General features: G+C 41.5%; 4 protein-coding genes across 6 annotated transcripts; all 4 read left to right on the top strand.

The window, feature by feature from the left end:
- The first annotated feature begins 2,657 nt into the window (after window positions 1-2,657).
- Window positions 2,658-4,925, top strand: LOC123511904 (mitochondrial import inner membrane translocase subunit Tim10 B-like). Its single transcript, XM_045267976.1, has 3 exons — window positions 2,658-2,872; window positions 3,904-3,999; window positions 4,740-4,925. The coding sequence occupies exons 1-3, from the start codon at window positions 2,846-2,848 to the stop codon at window positions 4,923-4,925; spliced, it is 309 nt and encodes a 102-aa protein (XP_045123911.1). The 5' UTR covers window positions 2,658-2,845.
- A 76-nt stretch (window positions 4,926-5,001) lies between these two features.
- LOC123511903 (DNL-type zinc finger protein-like) lies at window positions 5,002-5,664 on the top strand. Its single transcript, XM_045267975.1, has one exon. It carries the CDS (start codon window positions 5,002-5,004, stop codon window positions 5,614-5,616), a length of 615 nt encoding a protein of 204 aa, XP_045123910.1. The 3' UTR covers window positions 5,617-5,664.
- Window positions 5,665-5,785: 121 nt separating this feature from the next.
- Window positions 5,786-7,130, top strand: LOC123511902 (L-seryl-tRNA(Sec) kinase-like). The gene has a single exon (XM_045267974.1). The coding sequence runs from the start codon at window positions 5,786-5,788 to the stop codon at window positions 6,848-6,850; it is 1,065 nt and encodes a 354-aa protein (XP_045123909.1). The 3' UTR covers window positions 6,851-7,130.
- Window positions 7,131-8,372: 1,242 nt separating this feature from the next.
- LOC123511785 (SH3 domain-binding protein 5 homolog) lies at window positions 8,373-18,887 on the top strand. 3 transcript variants are annotated; one of them, XM_045267780.1, is made up of 10 exons: window positions 8,373-8,538; window positions 9,826-9,888; window positions 10,532-10,660; window positions 11,238-11,399; window positions 12,516-12,646; window positions 14,777-14,842; window positions 16,624-16,774; window positions 17,225-17,428; window positions 17,627-17,943; window positions 18,204-18,887. In XM_045267780.1, exons 1-10 carry the CDS (start codon window positions 8,470-8,472, stop codon window positions 18,754-18,756), a joined length of 1,845 nt encoding a protein of 614 aa, XP_045123715.1. In that variant the 5' UTR covers window positions 8,373-8,469; the 3' UTR covers window positions 18,757-18,887. The 3 variants fall into 3 exon arrangements, with proteins under 3 accessions (XP_045123715.1, XP_045123714.1, XP_045123716.1); XM_045267779.1 differs by having other exon boundaries at window positions 8,374-8,538; window positions 17,624-17,943; XM_045267781.1 differs by lacking the exon at window positions 14,777-14,842 and having other exon boundaries at window positions 8,374-8,538; window positions 17,624-17,943.
- The last annotated feature ends 2,886 nt before the right edge of the window (window positions 18,888-21,773 follow it).

Genomic DNA, 21,773 nt, shown 5'->3' with positions numbered 1-21,773 from the left:
GTGTGTGTTTGGAAGTGTTCCAAGATGCATGTTTGTGTGTGTGTGTGTGTGTGTGTGTGTGTGTGTGTGTGTGTGTGTGTGTGTGTGTGTGTGTGTGTGTGTGTGTGTGTGTGTGTGTGTGTGTGTGTTTGAAGTATTAAATCACATATACAAAATTCAAGACATTCCTTTTCGTTTCTTTCCTATCCTTTCCATCCTTCCTTCCTTTATCTTCCGTTCTAGTGGAACTTTCCCATTATTTAGTGATGGGAAAGTTTCTCATCTCTGTGGACTTTGAAAAATAGTGGCCACATAACCTATATTTTTAAAAGACTCTTGTTTCAGTTACACGGGTTTTTAAGGGTAGCTTGATAGTTATATTGGCGAATTAATACAATTTCTACTTTATATATAGCAAGAAACACTGATACGAACCAGGCTCTTCATATTTGTTGACTTTGAAAATTGTGGACACAGAAGCTTTATTGTATAGACTCCTGTTTCAGTCACGGGGATTTTTAAGGGAGGTTTGATGGTTGTATTGACATATTACATTGATATCTGCCTAATGAAAAGCAAAAACATTCTTACGAACAATGTTCCTCATAACTATGCACTTTGAAAAATAGTGACCACAGAATTTGTATTTCTAAAAGACTCTTCTTTCTTTATCATGGATTTTTAAGGGTAGTTTCATGGTTACATTGACAGATTGACATAACTTCTACCTTATCAATAGCAAAATCACTCTTACGGATAAGCTTGATGTGTGTTGACTTTGAAAAATAGTGGCCACATAACATATATTTTCAATAGACTCTTTTTTAAGTCACATGGGTTTTTAAGGGTTGTTTGTTGGTTCTATTGACAGACTACCATAATATCTACTTTATCAATGGCATAGGAATTCTAACGAAAAAGGTTTCTCATTTCTGTGGACTTTTAAAAATGCAATATTTTTCAAAGAGTCTTCTTTAAGTTAGACGGTTTTTTTTTTTATAGTGTAGTGTGATACTTCTAATGACAGAATGATATGATTTTCATTTTATATATAGCAAAACACTCACACGAAAGAAGTTCCTCGTATCTTCTACCTTTGAAAATTGTGGCAACACAACCTGTATTTTAAAAAGACTCTTGTTTCAGTCACACGGATTTTTAAGGGAGGTTTGATGGTTCTATTGAAAGAATAATATGATATATACCTTATCAAAAGATAAAACACTGTTACAAACAAAGTTCTTTATAAGTGAAGACTTTGAAAAATAGTGGCCACATAAATTGTTTATCTAAAAGACTCTTGTTTCAGTGACAGTAGTTTTTAAGGGTAGATTCCTGGTTCCATTGACAGGTTAACTTGATTTCTACCTTAAATATAGCTAAACCATCATTATGGATAAATTTTATAATTGTTATGGCCATATAACTATATTTTCTAAAGAATATCATTTGAGTTAGACGGTTTTTTTAGGGTAGTTTCATGGTTCTATTAACTTGATTACTATTTGTTTGTGTAAGCCGTAACAGTTAGACAAAAAGAGAATATATATTGTTGCAGAGGTGTCTGTCATAACACGCCAAGACTTAACGCATCACTTAATATAGTTAATAGTAAGTGTTTACTGCCCTTTTCATGATGTATATAGAACTCTGCAATCCTTTAATGTATCTTGATTGCATGTGGATCTCACAGAAGATTAACTGATAATGAAATTCTTGAAATATGTCATCACATAATCTTTCGCGACTTTTTGGCACACTCATGATTAATCGAGTTTCCCAGCATGTCATGTGATGATTGGCCATGAAAATCTCTTCACCTTGCTGGTGACATGTTATGTCTTCTTTGTCACTCCTCCTGGTGCAACCATAGCCTGACCAAGCAGGCAAAACTGCAATATGCTGAGATGGGTGAATGCTGCGCATATCATCAGCAAATCAATGTTTTGGGTTGACTTCCGAAAAGGGAGCGAAGCTTAGCAACTTCACCTTTGTGTTGTAACTCTTCCAGAGAGAGAGAGAGAGAGAGAGAGAGAGAGAGAGAGAGAGAGAGAGAGAGTTAGTAGTAATGTGCGTGTCAAGAGCTATTAAACATGTACAATTTTATCTGACTGACGTAAAAAATAGGCCCTGCCGGCCAACCTTTATACGTATATACATACGTATGTGACTCGACACGATCGATGGAACGTGACAGGACGTGACGATTTGAAGCACCGATCCGATGTATACATTTTCTCTCTCTCTCTCTCTCTCTCTCTCTCTCTCTCTCTCTCTCTCTCTCTTCAAATATTCATGTAAATCAGTGTTAAAACTGGGATGCCGATTCTTGATACAACATGAATTATCTTGACTCCCTCGGTGTAAACGCAACCAAATACAAACATATAGAACAGTGTGTGAATAGTATTGAATCATATAGAACAGTTTGTGAATGGTATTAAAATAGTATGAACGTGTTTATTTACTGCTGATCGCTTTATATTAATTTTTGTCCCTAGAAATTAATAAATGGTCTCGAAATTAGTAGATTAATTTAATTTTCGCCGTCAGACTTATAGTAGTTATTATGTACAGTAATCACATCATGAATTTACATAAGTTCCAATCACAAAGTTTCCTGCATTACCTAAAGGCTGGTGCAAAACAAGATCAAGACAAGAGCCGTACAGAAAAATCAAGAGTAACAGATTGCACATTTACTCAAGAAGAGCTTAGAGCAAGAGCAGTAAGAAACAAACAGTCCAGAAAGAGGGGCTACAATCGCACGAGGGAGTGTCTTTAGAGAGATCAGACCACAGCACAACGCAGGGCTAAGGAGAGGCAAGACGGAATCATACAGAGATGCTGGCCGGGAATTAGTACCATGGATATTGCGGCTAACGTGAGACAGGTATGTGTGTGTGTGTGTGTGTGTGTTTGTTGTCGAGGCTGCCGGCCGTTGTGGCAGACGTCTGGCTAGATTGAGTAATCTCGGTCACTCCATTAAGCTTTTTGTTCCTCGTTACAGTATTGATATTCGAGCTTTTATCTTCTCATTGAGGGTCAGTAACATCTGGAATAATTGGCCTGAATCAGTTGTCTTAGCTATTTCCGTTAATGCTTTTAAGCTGCTTTTTGACACTTCGTTTGGTGAAATTCCGTATGATTTTGATTAATTTTGGGTTGTTGAGGTTGATAAATTGTAAAATTGTCTTGTGCTGTGGTCATCTCTCGGAATTGCCAACCTGACTGTATCTGCTCAAGAGTATTATGGCAGTGGTTTATGTGGTCTTGGTGATGCCACATTAGCCAACCATCATATCATCTAATGGACTCTCTATTAGCTATCTTGGTTGGAAGCGTCATTTGATCCTAGAGGGGATTCTTCCCATCTAGGTAAGACAAAGCTACATATTGTCATGCCCTCAGATTTCCCAAAGGTGTCGATGCCTCAGCAGCTGTCACCAGGGCTCGGTTTTCTTACTTGGTGGGCCCCCCATTTGCATTCTAGTCAAAGACTGGCAGAGGTCCCATGGAGCCACATTCTGCTGATGCACCAAGTCATCAATCATATTGCTTAATTTGTAGATTACTAAGAAAGTAAATCTGGATGGTGCATCATCAGCAACAAAAAAAGAAATACAAATAAAAATGTTCATTACCACTAGCACTGGCCATAGGTACAGCAGTGGGGGGATGGGAGGGGGTATGAGTGGTACGGCTGGTCCTACTTGGACTGACTTTCTCTGCACGGCAATCCCACCACCTCACCTGTACCCAGAACATATATATTTCACACACACACACACACACTCAAAACACAACACTGTTTTATTTAGGTTATGTATTTAGCACAAGGCAGCAGTTATAAAACTATCAGGGAGAGAGAGAGAGTGTTTATTTTAAGTTCATACAAAAATTGATTAGATTGTTTTGTTTCAGTTCAAGGACTTCTTGCTCCTGTACAACCACATCTCAGAGCGCTGCTTCAACCTGTGTGTTAATCGCTTCAATGACAGGGAGCTGTCCTCAGAGGAAGTAAGTGTGTGTGTGTGTGTGTGTGTGTATAAGGTAGTTTACCTTATATATACAGTATACATCTACTTGTAGCATAAAGGGATTGAGCTATACCCATGTGACCTTGTCTTTGTATCTGTTTGTCCAATTTCTCTTTAGCTAGAGTTACCTTACATCCCAGATTAGCTGGAACGGTCCAGATTTTGAACCACCTGTCCCGGCATACCTGCCGTTTTTTATTTTTATTTATTTCAGTAATGTTGCATCAAGCACAGTATAAAAAACAAAGGAGTCAGATTACTTTTTTTTATATGTATATATATAAACCAGGTCCATAAGCAAAGATATTATATTATGATCTTACATTATCTTTCTTTTACTGAAAATGGAATACATTTACAGTATATTTAGCAGTGTATAATTTGAATGCAGCCACAATTAAAAATTGTCCTGGTTTACATGTAGAAAATTATGATAACTTTATCTTCAGCTGATGGACAGTCCTTTCCATCATCACTGTTTTGCTTCCCAGTAATAGTTCTAGTCCTGACATTTAAGGTACTGTTCTCATAGTTATGGGTTTGTTCCCCTGGCCAAGCAAAGGGCTTTTATGGCTAAGGACTTGTCTTGTCATCAGATAAATTTCCGAGTGTTTCCTTGGAGTATTGAAGGAAGTAACATGATGTTTGTGTTCATGATTTAAAGATACGCACAATTAGTATCTCCTCTTGACAAGTATTACACCTGATATTACTTTGCAGAACACCTGCCTGGATCACTGTGTAAGCAAGCACATCCAGGCTAACCACCTGATAATGTCCGTGTATGCTGAGCTGCAGCCTGTCTACATGCAAAGGAGATTGGACGAGATGAACAAGCAGTTAGAGGCCCAGCAAGCAGCACAAGAATCAGCTGTGGTGCAAGCAGAAAAGCAGCAGCAGCAGTAGCTAAAAAGAGAGGATTTGTGTGAGCAGAGTGTTGCTGTATCACAGTGCACAGTGAGCCATCCATTGCAGAGTGACAATGGCTCATATGGCAAGGACACTGGCCAGGACAGCACGACTCCTCCTTATAAATACACCACGTATTAGAACAGTGCAGAAAGAACCACCACTTCATAACAGGACTCACCTCTGTCTGATTTCCCCCAACTCACTGGTCCGACCCTTTTGTAGCAGTGGCAGTGAGTCAAGTGACAGTTCACAGTCCCTAGGGAAGGTCAGTCCTCAGCTCAAGCTAGTTTACACCTGCAAGGTTTGCAGCACCAGGCAGACCAAGTACATCTCCCAGCTGGCATACAAGAAGGGTGTGGTGATTGTGACCTGTGAGGGTTGTGCTAAAAACCACCTGGTAGCTGATAACCTGGGATGGTTTTCTGATCTTGATGGAAAAAAGAACATAGAGGAGATTTTGGCAGCAAGAGGAGAGGTGGTGAGGAGGGGCATTGTGGCCTCGTATGGTGTGACTGAGTCTGAGGGTGCAGCAGGTGGCAGTAAGGAAGACACCCTAGAAGAAAAGGAAGCCAAGGGTGCTCAGGCTGCTTGGAGTGCTGCTCAGGACACACTCAGACAGATGGCTGAAGATGTTGAGGTCCCGGGTGCAGACACAGATAACACCCAAGTGCACCAGAAGAAATAATTATGTACTACTTGTTAGGAGTGAGTTAAAGTAGATAATCTTTTCAAAGAAAAAGCTTAAGGGTATTCCTTTACACTTTTGATTGTATGTAAAAAAAAAGGGAGGGATTCTGATACTATAGTGAAACAAAGACATATATGTGAACCTTATCACATGTGTACAGATAGATATGGAGACTAACGTTGTACTAGTGCTGCTGGTGGGACTGCCGGGATCAGGCAAGACTACACTTTGCAGGGCACTCAAGACACACCATGAGGAGCTCCATGACAGAGGGAGGCTGGTGGTGATTCACTTATGTTATGATGACTTGATTCCATTGTCTGTTCAGAGAGAGTTTGCAGAGCAGAAAAGGACTGAAGGCCAGCAGTGTGGTGAAGAACTGAAAGGGAAGGAAGGGAAGGAGAGTTGCAAGGTGGAGGGTAGCAAGGACAGAGGAGTGAATAAGGATATGACTGATGGTATTGGTGATGATTGGAAGAGTGCACGACGCAAGATCCACACCCAAGTTGATCAGTTTGTCCAGTACCTAACCACTGGCAAGGCTAACTCAGGGGTTGTAAATTTCCCTAGTGTTTCACTTGAAGAATTAGGAAGTGGTTCTAAATTTGTAATTCTCTTGGATGACAATTTCTACTACAGAAGCATGAGATATGAATACTTCCAGCTTGCCCGGAGGCACAGTGCAGCGTTCTGCCAGCTGTACCTACACTGTAGCATGGAGGAAGCTGTACTGCACAATGACATGAGGGAAGAGAGAGTGCCGACAGGTGTGTTGACAGCCATGGCAGAGCGCATGCAGGCTCCACAGGCACATATGCACGTGTGGGAAGCCAACACCTGTGTACTGAACACAGGTGTGGGGCAGCTGTCTGAGGCTTGGAATGCTGTGATCCAGTCCTTCCAGATGGGACTCCTCCCCCTTCAGGACAGAGAAAAGGAGGTGGCTGAGGCTCGGCAGCGCTGCTCTGAGAGTGTTGTTCATCAAGCTGATCTTTGCCTCAGAGCCATAGTGAAGTACCTGGTGAAAGAGAAGCTGCAGCATGTGGACAAGAGAAGTGAGCCAGCTTCCCAGGTGGCTGCACGCATCAATGCTGCTCGGCAAGCAGTGCTGGCTGGCCTGAGGGCAGGAGCAGAGGTGCCGCACCATCTGGCAGAGAGTGTCACCCAAGTCAACAAGCATGAATTTGAGACATTTTTGGAGGCTGAAATTAAGAAAATTATTTCAGAGTAATTCTCATTAAGTTTTATCAAAGAAATGAGGTATTATTATATGTGTTATCATATTTAATTGAATTCAATGAATAATTTCTTTTCACAAGATGTCAAAAGAGAAGCATTGATTAAACAATGAGACAGCTGATAAGGAATAGATTCAAATTATGTAGAGTCAAAAGCAATTGTGTAAACAGGAGCTCTGCCTTGACATAAAGGATGTGCAGATGTAAATAATTGTACAATGAAGACAATAGGATTTGTACATTATGAACCAGTAAAGATGGGAAAACCATAAACATTCCATTGTTTTAACCAAAGAAATCATGACTGCCATTTGTCACCTCATCTGAATTCATTCACCACCACCTCCATGCCTTGCTCAGGTGACCCTCTCATTAATTGCACATTACAGTGAACATAACTGAGCAGCTTAAAGTGTAATAATGATGTGATTTTAAGTTCATACTGAAGACAGTCAAGCTTGCAACAATGAGTAACCATTGATCATGTGGAAATGAAATTGTGGGAACTTACTTGAAATACTATCACAAATATAACAAGGTGGGGAGAGGAAAATAGTGTTTATCATCAGTTACGACAAGGGACTACTTGGAACTGTTTTAAGTTAGTGCACTACGAGATGCATGTTCAGTGGTGTAATTGAATCAGGTCAAGGAAGGGGAAAATGTTTTATTGTTTTGTTTACAATGTATAACCGTGTCACTTGAATTTTTCTTCACTTTGTTGTTTGTATTACTTACAGTGTTTATATGTTGTTTTCATTGCTTGATTTTTTTTATACCATCAAATTTATGTTACAAAATATATTAATTGCAATGATCGAGGTTCCTCCTTGGTTACACTCGCGTTCCCAATAGAGGTGATAGGGAGGAAGTCATAGAGATGGTCAACAAGTGACATGATTCTGTGTTGTTTTATTGATATGTTTTTTTTTTTTTTTTTTATCAATACGAAACATACATACGAAGTTATCTTTTGTCATCATTACCGAAAATTAAATAAATAAACGAGTTACATTATTATCATGACGAGGATAGCTGAATGTATCAATCGCATAAACAAATGCTGATTAATACGTAATGCAAGAAGAAAGAAAAAAATTATATTCTAACTGCTAAATATCATTATAGTTGAAATTAATAGCAAAACCAAACGGAAAAATATGTGCCTACCTCAAGGATGTTGATCTTGGCTTACTTCGATATTAGAAAAAAAAAAAAACTGGGATTTGGTCAAATGCTGTTTGACTAACAAAAAAAAAAAAAAAGAAAGATAAAACACTAATCATTACCCATCATCATCACAGATATAGGCAATCAAACAATAACAACACAAATGACATTTCTTTTACTAAATCCATAAAGTAAGTAGGTCAGATGACAGATGCTGTTTTACTGAATTATTACGCATAATTTTCACCAGAAACTAAATCAGAATGACTTAGATAATACCATAAACAATTTAAAATCCCAAACTGTGAGACAATATGAGAGATATTAAGAGAGTGCGCTAAATGCTCGTGTTTTGTTCGTGTGTGGCTGGCGCAGGGAAGGTAGAGTGACGGGCCGCCGCTCCTGACCTGGCCTGACCTGACCCTCGCCTGCCAGTGCCACCATGGAGGAGGTGGACCTGGCGGAGGAGCAGCCCAGGCCACGGGATGACGCGCCGGATCCCAGGATACAGGTGGGCGTGGTCAGGTGTTGGGGATTAATTAGATAGGAGCAGGGAGGATTTGTCTGTAGGAGGAGGAGGAGTTGTCTGGGATTTACTTGGAGAGGAGATTGAAGGCTTGCCCTAAGAGGAAGTAGGAGGGCGTGCCTAGAGGAGGAGAAGGGCTTACCTGAAGAAGTAAAACATTTTCCCTGAAGAAGGACTCGTTTGTAAGAGTTACCAGGAAGAGACGGAAGGATAGAGGGATTTACCTGTTTGGTGCCGGGATTCGGTGATATTTGTGAAGGTCTTTTTTGTTTTATCTTTTCCTTCTTATTTATTGTATATGTAATGTTTGGTAGCAAGACCAGGTAAGAACGAGTATTAAGCAATTATACTATAATTGTTAATAGTAATTTATTCAATAAGTTTTTCCTCTTTCTCCAGTCTCTCAATATTAGTCTATTTTTTTTTTTTCTGATAGTTTTCAGTCTGTGTTGAATTATTGCATGTTTTTGTCACAAATCATTACTTTTGAAATTTTACCGTGCCCCCTTGCCTATTTCCCTGCCCCTCGGAAAGTACTGTTTTCCAACGAAAATGGAAAAGTAGATTGATGCAAAACAGACTGAAATCCACCAGAAGATAGTTTCATTGTCACAAAGTGCCACAGCAGTAACAGTCCAAATGTTCTTTTGGAGAGCAGTCACCACCTCTAGCTGTGCACCAGTGCCAGGCCAATCTTACCTAACTTACTTAATTTAACCAAACCCAATGTAGCTAACATGACCTGGTCAAGGTGACACACACTGCTGTCAGACATCTTCCTCAGACCAAATGACCCAATTGATCTGATCTAACTGAAGCAAACTACCCCAATCTAAGTGGCAAGCGTAAGAAATTAATATGAAGTCATTGTCTTATTTCTTATCAGTAGGTGCAATGGGAGTAATCTAGGCAACACCCAATGTTGTCAGATATCATCCTCAGACTTTTCAAATTGAATTTCTTCTCTCTCCACAGGATGAAAAAAGCATTTGGATTGGATAGATTTGTTCTGTATGTTTCATTAACCAGTGGCTGCATTGTCAAGCAAAAGAACCAATCACTATGATTACTTTTGATTGATTAATTTGTACTTGCGCAACAGATGTGACAAACGCACACGTGAATGAATACATCTTAACTGGTGTGCCTCAATGCCCACTACTCCATCATGCACATGGGTGTCACTTTCCAGTGTTAGCTTTGCAGCTTATCATCATGTATGTTAAGTATTGGTGGTTCACTTAGTATCTTCCTTTCCCTGTCTGGCTGTAGGTGGAGCTGGAGTGCCTCAACACAGCCACTGATACAATCAACAAATTGGAGGTGGACCTTGATGTGAGTAGCTGTGGGGTGGTATAAGCTTCCTTCGTCTTCAGTAAGTCTATTCAGTAATGCATTGCTCTCTCACCACTACTAATTTTCAGAGGTCACAAAAATAATTGATTGGATGCTCAAGAATGTTTCTCAGATAAATGATACAGAGATTTTGTTAATCTGTCACTGAAAATGTAGAAAGATCCTTTTAGATTCATGTAACTTTAGGTAGAGCCTTTGGAAAGAAGTCTTGGTGGAGATTCAGATTGGTGTGTTTCAAAATTTGGTCTCTAGACAATGTGAGTTGATTCTTACAAGTTAATTGATTGAATAGTTCATTAGTTTGTTGTGAATAGTCTACCTTTTTTGTCTTTTTGTCTTTTTGTCTTTTTTGCTTTTGTAGTCTTCTTTCTCATCTTATATTAATTTCTTTTCCCTTTTTTTTTTTGCATTTATTTTGTTATGAATGCACCAAGTTTGGAACTGTTTAAATTTTCTTTTTCCTGTTACTTTGCTTGTCACTCACTAAGCAGATAACATAGGCAAGTTTCTTAATATTAATTTCTTTTCTTTTCCTTTATCCTTTCCTACTTGACTCCAATTTTTACTTTACATCCCCTTTCTCCTCCATCCCATCTTCTCTTACACCCCTTCACTGCTGCAGGAGGCACGCATGCTGTTCCGTCAACTGCTAACAGACTCAACACACCGCATTGATGCCTTGGCTAAGCGACTGGGGAAGTGTGTGGAGCAGTCACGACCATACTATGAAGCCAGGATTCAGGCCAAGCAGGTACTAGAGAGAGAGAGAGAGAGAGAGAGAGAGAGAGAGAGAGAGAGAGAGAGAGAGAGAGAGAGAAGGAGCAGTTAAGCAAGAGGATGGTGAGATTTTTTATTCCTATCCTTAGCTAATATCTTTAAGTACAAGTCTTAAGAAAGATGGTAATTTTTTTTACTCCCGAATGTGTGATGAACTTGCTTCCCACCACAGGGAGAATATTTGCACAGTATTGTGAAATTATGTCCTTCAGTGTATAAGACTTCTCTGACTTTTTTTCTTCATTTTAATAAGAACATAAGAAAAGAGGGAGGTTACAAAAGACTGCCAGGCCTATATGCAAGAGGGGAAAACTGGCCAAGGGCAACAAAATGATTAAAAAAAAAAGGGCTCACCTAGATGCCAGTTCCCAAACAGAGTTGAGAGAGGTAGCATCTTTAGGCCATTTTTTTGTATGTAGATTTTGTTGTTTGCTGTATCCTACTTGCATAATAAAGAAAAGATGATAAATATTCATGACACCATTACAGCACTAAGGGAAGTGTGTGGTGAGTGAGGGAGGAGTGCTGTGATAAAACCTGCTCCTTCCCAGGCGCTGCGGGAGACCCAGGCGGCGGCTTGGCGGTATGAGCGAGCCAGCAGTCAGCACGCGGCGGCCCGGGAGATGGTGTTCCTGGCAGAGGAAGGGCTGATGGAGAAAGGCTGTTCCTTTGACCACACCTGGCAGGAGATGCTGAACCATGCCACATCAAAAGTAAATCCTTCCTCAAACTCCTTCATCTTTTTTCCTCACTTATTACTCCATTCCATTGTTTCATTCCAAAGTCTATTTTTCTCTATCTGTCTCCATCTGTGTCCCTTTCTCAAATCCCATCTCCTATCTCTACCTTTCTCCTATGTCTTGTGAGCAATAATTTCCTCTTTTACCTCCATGTCTGCCTTTCCTAGCATCCCTTTCTCAGGTAATAGGTACATAGATCAATACTGCATTTCTCTCACATCCTGTCTCTCTTCCTGCCTCTCTTGAGTATTGACACCTCTTACATCTTTGGCCCTATGTTTTGAGCTTGTGGTTAGTAGTTATTATATTTAAGAATGAAATATGAACTGGATCAACAAATAAAAACAAGAAATGCTATGTTTGATATAGTTGTACAAGATTGCAGGCCTAGTGGCTTCACTGCAAAACTCCACTTTACATCTTTATTTCTCTTAATGTTCTCCAAAGTCTTCGTTCTCCAGAAAATAGATTGATAGAGAGCTTCCTGTACCTCCTCATCCCATCTCTCTTTTTTCTAACTTTATCACAAACTTCCTCCTTTACATCTTTGCCTCTCTTAATGTTTTCCAAACTTTCATCCTTCTCCAGAAAAGATGCTTCCTGCACCTCCTCATCCCTCTTTTTTTTTTTTTTTTAACCACCACAAACCTCCTTCTTTACATCTTTATTTCTCTTAATATCCTTCAAACTCTTCCTTCTCCTGCACATCTTTATTTCTCTTAATGTTCTTCAAACTCTCTTTCTTTCCTAGATTTGTAGATTGATGGATATTTTAACTTTCTTTACCATAAACATCCTCCTTTACATTTTTACCTCTCATCATCCTCCAAACACTCTTCCTTCTCCAAATAATGGATTGATGGAGAGCTCCCTGCACTTTCTCTTCCTATCTATCTTCTTTCTTTCCCTAACATCACCACAAACCTCCTCCTTTACATCTTTACTTCTATCATCCTCCAGACTCATCCTTCTCCACATAATATAGATCGATAGAAAGCTTCCTGCACCTTATCATTATATCTCCTCTTTCCTAACCACTGTAAATCCCCTCTACATCTCCTGTTGTTCTAAGCTCCCTCCGTCCTTCAGGTGAACGACGCGGAGAAGGAGAGGATGGAGAGCGCTGTGGAGCACCGGCGAACGTCTGCACTGTACCACGAGGCTGAGACACGGGTGAAGGCACTGCAGAAAGAGCTGAAGAGGGCTATTGCCAAGTCCAGGTAAAGGAAGCACTGGGGTTGTTGATGAGTTTGTTTATTTACTTATGTTTGTGTGTGTGTGTGTGTGTGTGTGTGTTGAGATTTTTATCATTCTTTGCTCTCTTTTTTTTTTTTTTTTTTTTTCTTTTGTCTGAGTGATTTTTTTGTTATTTTGTTGTTGACATTGTTATTGCTGTTACTTTTATCATTATTTTTACTATTATTATTATTATTTTTATTATTATTATTATTATTATTATTATTGTGTTTAAGTGTGTAATGTACTACACTTAGATTTCACTGTTGTTGTTAATAATGTTGTTTTGCATTTCTTATATATTATAGTTAGTGTATTGCATGGTATTATATTTTGTTTCTCTCTCTCTCTCTCTCTCTCTCTCTCTCTCTCTCTCTCTCTCTCTCTCTCTCTCTCTCTCTCTCTCTCTCTCTCTCTCTCTCTCTCTCAATATTGTTCAGAGCAGGTTTTGATGTATCCTAAGCTGTGTTTTAGTAAATGTTTGCATACTGTAGCTCTCCACTTCACTAACACTCATACAATAACACTTTCTGCTGCTCTCTGTTGACGTGTGTGTGTGTGAGTGAGTGAGTGAGTGAGTGAGTGTGAGTGTGAGTCTGAGTGTGATAGAAGGTTGACTCATATATTGCCCAATTAAGGAAGTGTGTGTGTGTGTGTGTGTGTGTGTGTGTGTGTGTGTGTGTGTGCCTAAGAAAGCTTGTGTGTGGTAAAGAACTTATTTGCTTGGTGGACAGAAAGTAAACACCTGAAGCTTGAATAATAAAATAATAACAACAGTATGGCATAGAGGAAGCTTGCATGGGGTGGAGAAGGCTTGTGTGAGGTTGAGAAAGACTGATGTTCATGTGTTGTGCCTTGTGAGTGTCCTAATCAGGCTTGGCTTAATGGGCTTATCAGACATTGCCTCTGCTACTGTTCATAACTCATAAACTTCTGAGCTATGGCTAAAAGAAAGTATTATAAGATTTGTCTAACACTGTTGTCATTAATTATAAAAATATGACGTAATGCATACAATCTTACTTTAAAAGTCCCCTACATCTGACTTGAGCAGCTAATCTGGCCAGGTGTGGGAAGGTGTTGTTATGGTGCAGCTTGGGACTCCAGGTCTGCTGCCGAGATCATGGTGTGCTGCACAACTAACCTTTATGCTGTGTGGCCAGTGAAGGGGGTGGTCCTGTTTTATAGAGGCCAAGAAGCTGTGGAGTGATATTAACCTGTTTTCAGGTGTGTGTGTGTGTGTGTGTGTGTGTGTGTGTGTGTGTGTGTGTGTGTGTGTGTGTGCCATGTCTCAGCTACATCTAAAATCAAGAAAATGTAGACCCAGACTTGTGTATTATTCTCACTTACTCTTCACTTCACATTATTATTTGCTTTCTTATTTGGAACACTTTAATTTGTTTTAGGGTCTTTCTAAGATGAAATTTTGAAAGGGTATTGTTGGGAAGGTGAAGATGAAACATTGATTCCTCCCCATTAACTTTTTAATATTTAACTAATTTATTAATGCCTTATTTTTTGTTGACTCAGGACCTGAAAGAGCTATTTGGTAATTCAGTAGATTCATTGAAATGAGGTGCAAACTTGCTATAACTCAAAGTAAAGGTTTTCTTTTTAAATGTTGCTTATTTTAGATGTATTAGCAACATAGGTTTTGGGACAAGAGCTGAGGAGATAGTGTTGCTGGTGTTGGTGGTATGGCAGAGCAACTCCCTTTGTAATGTAGAGAAAAGAGAAGAGAAGGAAATAGAGGATGCATATGGTGGACCAGAGAATACCCTGCAGGCTGTGTTTGGCTATGGTCCATGTGGCCACCATTAGCTAGCTGGATATGAGAGCCTAGTACTATTGCAGTGATGAGGATGCTCTAGTAGTGCTGGTCTTGAATGTATTAGTCCCCTCCAGTGTAGTAGTGAAGTGATGGCCTGGTGCTGTGATGAGTGTGTTGGAGTGGTGCTTCCTCCTCTCTTGATGTCTTTATTTAGCCATGGTTCTTGTATCTTAGCCATGATTATTTTACCTTTAGCTTTATCATTCCTTTCCCAGTAGGTGACAGCCATCCTGCCTGCATCTTGACTGCTGTTCATTTTTTCCACTTTTGTTTCTCTCCCAAGTTTGAATGCACGTCGCAGCCTCTTGCAAATGAATAACCTTGTGAGGATGCATCAGCTGCAGTTGCTGTAAGTAGGTCCTGAGCAGTGGCTGTAAGTAGGTGCTTCAGTCTGCAGCAGCACCAGGGCCACACCAGCCAGTGTCCTCACAGCTCAGCACAGCAGTGTCACGCCACACAGTAGGATGTCAGGTAGAACATTCCCTCCACCAGTCAGGGGAGACCAGGCTCGGTTGCTGAAGCCCGTGTGTCACTTTTCACTCCCAGTCCTGTCATTTCTTTGTACAATCGTGGTTAGAAGTTCAAGTAATTTGCTCTCAGTAACACTGCTCCTTTCCCTCAGCCTAAAGTTCCTGATCTGCTGACAATCTTACAAAATCTAAGTGAAGGATTCTTAGCAGATCAAAGGACTTGTTGAGGAGAATGAGGTAAACTGGAGTGTAGGTTACTTGACACCTTAACTTGACTGTACATTTCTTGACTAGAATCTTACTCACTTAAACATATCATCCAGTAATTGAATGTTTTTGTGGTGTGTGGGTTTTGAGTAATGTTCAAAGAGAATGGCATTTCAGACCAGTGATTTTTGTGAAGGAAGGAATTTTGTTTGGCAGGATGCCCCTCAGATGCTGCCACACCAGTGCTGCCTTACGCTGGCTGAGGCTTGACACTCGCTCTTGTCTTTCTTGGTCTCGTGTGCTAATGCTAGTCAATAGTTTCCTATGACTCATAGCCAAAACTGACCATGAACGTCCAGGAAAGACCACCTAGTGAGATCAAACCCTTTATGAGAGACATAGGCATTGGATTATAAACTTGGATCTTAAAAGAAATGGATAAATCTCAAGAACAAGACAGTAATACATGTAACAGAGCTTGTACACGCACACACACACGGCTCACAACCGAGAGGGTCCGGGTTCAAATCCTGGGAAGCGGCGAGGCAAATGGGCAAGCCTCTTAATGTGTAGCCTAGCAGTAAATAGGTATGGGATATAACTCGAGGGGTTGTGGCCTCGCTTTCCCGGTGTGTGGAGTGTGTTGTGGTCTCAGTCCTATCTGAAGATCAGTCTATGAGCTCTGAGCTTGCTCCGTAATGGGGAAGGCTGGCTGGGTGACCAGCTGACAACTGTGGTGTATCTCGCACACACACACACACGTGGGACTTACGAGCTTCACTGAATCTTGCAAAAATAGGGGAAAAACCCTAGGCATCATAATACTCACCACCACCATAAGTCCTACACTGACACTCCTCCCAGGAGCTGAGAGGGATGAGTCAAGTCACACACCATGGCAATGAGGCATTTCTGAGGGGCACTAGAAGCCAGTCTCCCGCCAGTCTTCCCTCCAGAGTCTAACACTGTCATCTGTTGGCATTTGTGTGGCCCTGGGTAGCTGCTCCTTTTTAATTTGCATTCTTTTGTTGTTTTATTTTAATTTGCTACTCCTTTAAATACCAAATAGATTGATTTTTTAAACTCCTTATGCACTTTTTGATTTTTTAAAACATTTTTTGCTTGTTAAATCCTGTCATGGAACATTGTGTAGTTTGAGGAGTGTGTTTGGCTTGCAGTTGTGTTTGTTGACCTACATATTGTCTTTCTCCACTTGTTGACTTGACTCACTAACATCAGACTGTCACTGAGGAGATGCAAGTGTGGTAGATATCATGCCTGTAGGTTCCTGATTGAAATGCAGTACAAATCTTCATTAGAGTAACCAAAACATTTGATAAGAGCTTTATGCAAACAGATGGATTGGCAGGATCAGCAGACCATTCAAGTGCATAGTGTAATAGGACCATGAGCTTGTGTCTGACTGCTTGGTGATGAGAGATGCATTCCACAGGCCTTACTTTGAGCTCAAATCTGCTGTGAACCAGCAGCTGGAGGCACAGAAGCAGCAGGTGCGGCAGCTGGAGGAGAGTGTTGGGCGAGCCAAGATGACGTACTCCCAGGCGTTGGCCAATCTGGAGACCATATCAGACGAGATCCACCGTGTGAGTGGTGCCAGAATGTTGACTGGCATGTTTGATTGGACAGGTGGAGGAATGGCTGTGTGTGTGTGGCAGGGGAAGTTTGAGGATTTTTTTTTTTTTCTGTCTTATATATGTAAGGGGAAAACAGGCCAAGAGGAACAAGTTATTAAACAAAAAGACCCACTGAGATGCCAGTCCCTGAACAGGGTTGACTGTGTGTGTGTGTAAGGTGAGGAGGAATAGCAGAATTATTTGGGATGTAAGGATGTGTGTGGTACAATTGAGAAGTGTGGATGGTAAAATGAGGAAGTGCTTTTGATAAAAAGAATGTAAGGGAGATTGCTATACAAGGAAAGGTAAAGGCTTCTTGAGTGAGAGGATTGCTCTGATCTGTTTATGTGCATTCATTCATCCATGTTCCAGTAGTTATTGTCAGGAAACCCACTACCAAACCCTCCCTTGTGTTGGCAGACTCGGCAGTGTCAGGAGCTTGGGGTGCGAGGCATTGGTGTCGGTGCAGACTCCCCTATACCCCCAATGGAAGCTGGACTGCCGCTCACCACTCAGCCCCTCCACTATGCAGAGTCCATCTCTGACAGTGCCAATGCCTCCCAGGAGTTCAAGTCTTTACCAGGGAAGCTTGGCCCTGTGGCAGCTCCCATCTTAACCACAGCAGTGAGTGGGACTTCCTTAGTTTTGTATACATTTTGAGTGTGTAGAGAAATGTTCTTTTGTTGGTACAAATTCTGGTGTATGTCCAGATATTAGATAGGAAAGGAAAGACTGGTATAGGTTTGATTAAGCTTCTAATGAATATGTATTTGAATATCCTGGTGGCAATAAGACCTTAATGTTGGTCCGTCATTCCAGCAGGTAACCAAAGCAGCCATCACACACGTCTCCTCAGCCTGCAGCCTGCCAGCAGAGCCTGATGGTTGTGAGGACGGCTGCAAGGTGCCTGTGGAGAAGGCAGAGGCACGGCATGAGAAGGAAGAAAAGAAGAGCCGTGTCACGGAGCAGAGTGGGGAGGTCATTGTAGAGGAAGTGGATGGAGGAACCACCAGTACAGATCTCAGTGGGTGGCAGGTGATAGGTCTCAGCACACCACCTCTCAGCAGTGGCCAGTCCCAAAACTACCTCACTGTGGACGACCGAGACTCTACCGTGTCAGACACTGAGAGTCTGGCCAGGTGGGTGTGGCTTACCAATGATCTGTACTTACCTCCTATCTTGTCTTCCTTCTTGTCCCTGTTGTTGTATCCCTGGCCTTACTAACAGTGGGTGGTATGCAAAACTAGGATGCAGAAATATTTTTCTTCAATTCTCAAGAATACAGTAATATATGATGGACTGTAAGGTTGAACATATCCTTTGTATTTTTGTAAATGATAAAAGGTAATAGTTTGTGTGTGTGTAAGGGAGTGTTGTAAAGTGTGAGTTTGTGTTGCAGTATTGAGATGCTGAGTGATGAGGCAATAGCTGGCCTGATGCTGGATGAGGAGCTGGCCCAAGCATCCTGCACCATGTACACCACCACCACCACCACCTCCACCTCCACCTCTGCTCCTGTGGTCGACCCACCTCTTGGCTCAACATCCATTCACTTCCTGCCGGCCTTCTTCCACAGTAGTGGAGGTGGTGGGGGCCAGTCTGGGGGTGGAGAGGGAGGGTTGGGATCCAAGCCGCTACAAGGCTCTAGTGGTGGGGACTGTTGTGGCAGCATCACTCACTCCCTGATGGGGCTGAAGGTGGACTCTATCGCTCCAGGAACACGTCCTCACCCACCACCAGACAGCCTCCGCTTTATGCAGCAAGACTCCTCATCTGAACACTCCTCCCCAGAGGACCTCACTCCTGGTTATGCCCCCTTGAGGAACACCCCTGGTTCTCCTGAAGACTTCTTGCCTTCAGGCCAAACTTCCCCACCCAGCACCTCCACCAGTGAAGATGCACCACATTGCAGCTCCTGGGTGCTGGGGAACACACCAACTGTCAAGAAGTAGACCAGTCGTGTGTGTGATGTAGAGTGGTTGTGGATGGTGGTAGTTGTGTGAGAGAGAGAGAGAGAGAGAGAGAGAGAGAGAGAGAGAGAGAGAGAGAGAGAGAGAGAGAGAGAGAGAGAGAGAGAGAGAGAGAGATTTTACCTCTGTCGCCTGCTGGTCACCCAGCCAGTCTTCCCCATTACGGAGCGAGCTCAGAGCTCATAAACCGATCTTCGGGTAGGACATAACACACTCCACACACCGGAAAAGCGAGGCCACAACCCCTCGAGTTGTATCCCGTACCTATTTACTGCTAGGTGAACAGGGGTCAAACATTAAGAGACTTCCCATCTGTCTCACTACTTACCAGGATTCGAACCTGACCCTCTCGATTGTGAGTCGAGTGTGCTAACCACTACAGTACAGAGAGAGAGAGAGAGAGAGAGAGAGAGAGAGAGAGAGAGAGAGAGAGAATGGTGGTGGATGATGGTAGCTGTGAGATAGAGTGTGAGATGGATACTGGTAAGGGTGAGAAGCAGCAGGTAGTGTGTCTGTGTTTAGACTGGTAGCTGTTGTGTGTGTATCTGTGCTGATAGATATTTATTATGATGAATGGCAGCTGGTAGTATTTGCAGGGTTATTAATAGATACCGGTGATGGTGAGACAACTGGTAGTAGTGTGTGTGTGTGTGTGTGTGTGTGTGTGTGTGTGTGTGTGTGTGTGTGTGTGTGTGTGTGTGTGTGTGTGTGTGTGTGTGTGTGTGTGTGTGTGTGTGTGTGTAGAGGGTTATGCACAGGTTCAGTCTGTAATAGTTTCTTTGTCAACTTTGCAGATTGTGGACAGTTATTTGTTCAACATATCCTAGTCCCTGGAATGTGTAAAACACTGTCCATAGTGCAGAGTAGACAGATTTGAAACTAAAGATTACATGCTGAAGTACTGACAAAATGATTCCATGACACTTGTTCCATAAGGTCCCTTGTGCTTTGACAGGCTGGTGGTGCTAGTTGGTGTTTGCTGCTTACTAGTCATCAGATCCAGTGCACACCGCTTTGTATTCCTCAACATTTTGGTGCTGCAGTTTGGCTTAGTTCAATGGCCACAGTGGTGATTGGTGGGGTTTTCATGAGTATATGTATGATTTTAGTGATAGTTCAACAAAAGGTTCTGCATCATCAGCAAACACCCCTGAAAACCTGACAAAATTCTGCAATCATTGGAACTAGTTGTTACTGGAAGCCAAAGTGTTCAAGAGTACAGGCCATTATGCAACACCAAACTGTGCTTGCTGTGGCCACTAATAGCCATATTTAATCATTACCCTCCTTTATCATGGAGGAATTACTATGGGTTCCCCTTAACCTCCTCCAGTATCTGCCCCCTTGTTCCCCACCTGTCATTCATCACCCTCAAAGGGAACCACTGCCTAGCATAGTGCCTGCTGGACCCTGTCACTACAGTAGCACTGCTACAGTGACCTTCCTCAGCATGCATGCATGTGTGTGTGTCGAGAGAGGGGGGGGACTTCAGTCACTGTGGTGGTGCCATCCTAATTTCCCTTTCCCTTGCTGGAGTGGCTGCCCAGCACATCATGGCCTGTGACTTAATCAACTCATGGCAAGCCAGATTGATAGAAGCATAAAGCTTGAATTTCATATTCATAATTCACTCAGCCCTGTCAACTAGCATGTTACTTTGAGCGGTGAGCCAGTTAGAAATGTGGACATTTTAAGGCCACCTTGTTGCTATTTTCATGTGTCAAAGAAAGTTCAATACATGGCTTTAAGTTACTTCACATTTCAATAGAACCTCATTTTTTGTACACATTTTAATAGAACCTCATTTTTTGTACAAATCTGGCGGCATCAGCTTGACTTGCCTAGGGAATGGATTCTTTCATATTTTGTGGATCACATGAAATAATTAAATTACAAAATTTAAGTTTATAAACCTGTAAGTGTACTTAATTTTCTATACTAAGTATGTCACCTTTCTGGTTTGAACCACTTTATGAAAGCACACAAAAAACACCCATGTCTCAGCAATACATCCTGCCAGTCTGTGTGCAGACCAGGCAGCACCCAGCCCCACTGTGATGCCAGGCTGTGGTGCTGTCACTCAATGTCCCTTGATTTGGCAACTGCTACTTGCTATTTCGGTAACTGAAGTTGGTTACAATTTTCTCAGCCAAAGATGCTGTTGCTTAGTTATGAATTTGAGCTGTATGTATTTTATCAAAAATTTGTTAGACTTGTATGTATATTTATGAAAACACTGGTTTACTAGACCAGCATGACTTAGCAGCTGTTAAAGTTTGTTGAATCTTGTATTTGGTTGAGAAATTAAGGGCAGGTTTAGACAATGGACAATTGCACTATTCAGTTTTGAAGCTAGTGATGTTAAATATCAGCCAATAATCTTATTTAATGTACAATTTAGTAGTTATTTAGCTACAGCACCATAGATGTATTACTGTGCAGTAGTAGTAATACCTTGATAACCAGTATTACAACTATTTGGTGCTCAACACTTGGACAGATCAGTTATTGCAAAATGACTTGTACTTTGGTGAGTGCCACAGCAACAGGGATGGATTACCACATTACCAACACTAGCAAATAAATGTCTTTGTAAATAAATTACAAATCATATGTTGAGTTTCTTTACAATAGCTCTAAACTGATGGGGTGCAGTAACATGTGGCTCACTGAGAAGTCTTGCCATATACCTACTCAATAATTTACAGAAGCAGCCCCTTGAAGTGATCCCAAATAACAGACGGGAAAAATGCTGCTTATGTGAACAATCACCATGTGTCAAAATGGGCACACATAACAAGATCATTATTACCTAGGGATTAAAGCACACCACCCCATCCCCTCACTAAACCAGTGATTGTGATGTCTAAATGGAAGCAAACCATGACACTTCTCAAGCAAGGACAATGGTAAGGATGCAAAAGTTTTCTTAAAACTCACATCTTGGAAAGAAATGGAGGAAAAGAAACCAAATCCATGTGATGTGTTATGGAATATGT

This window comes from Portunus trituberculatus, chromosome 32 (assembly GCF_017591435.1).
Source record: "Portunus trituberculatus isolate SZX2019 chromosome 32, ASM1759143v1, whole genome shotgun sequence".
Lineage (NCBI taxonomy): Eukaryota > Metazoa > Arthropoda > Malacostraca > Decapoda > Portunidae > Portunus > Portunus trituberculatus.
This window is presented reverse-complemented; position numbering and strand designations above follow the sequence as displayed.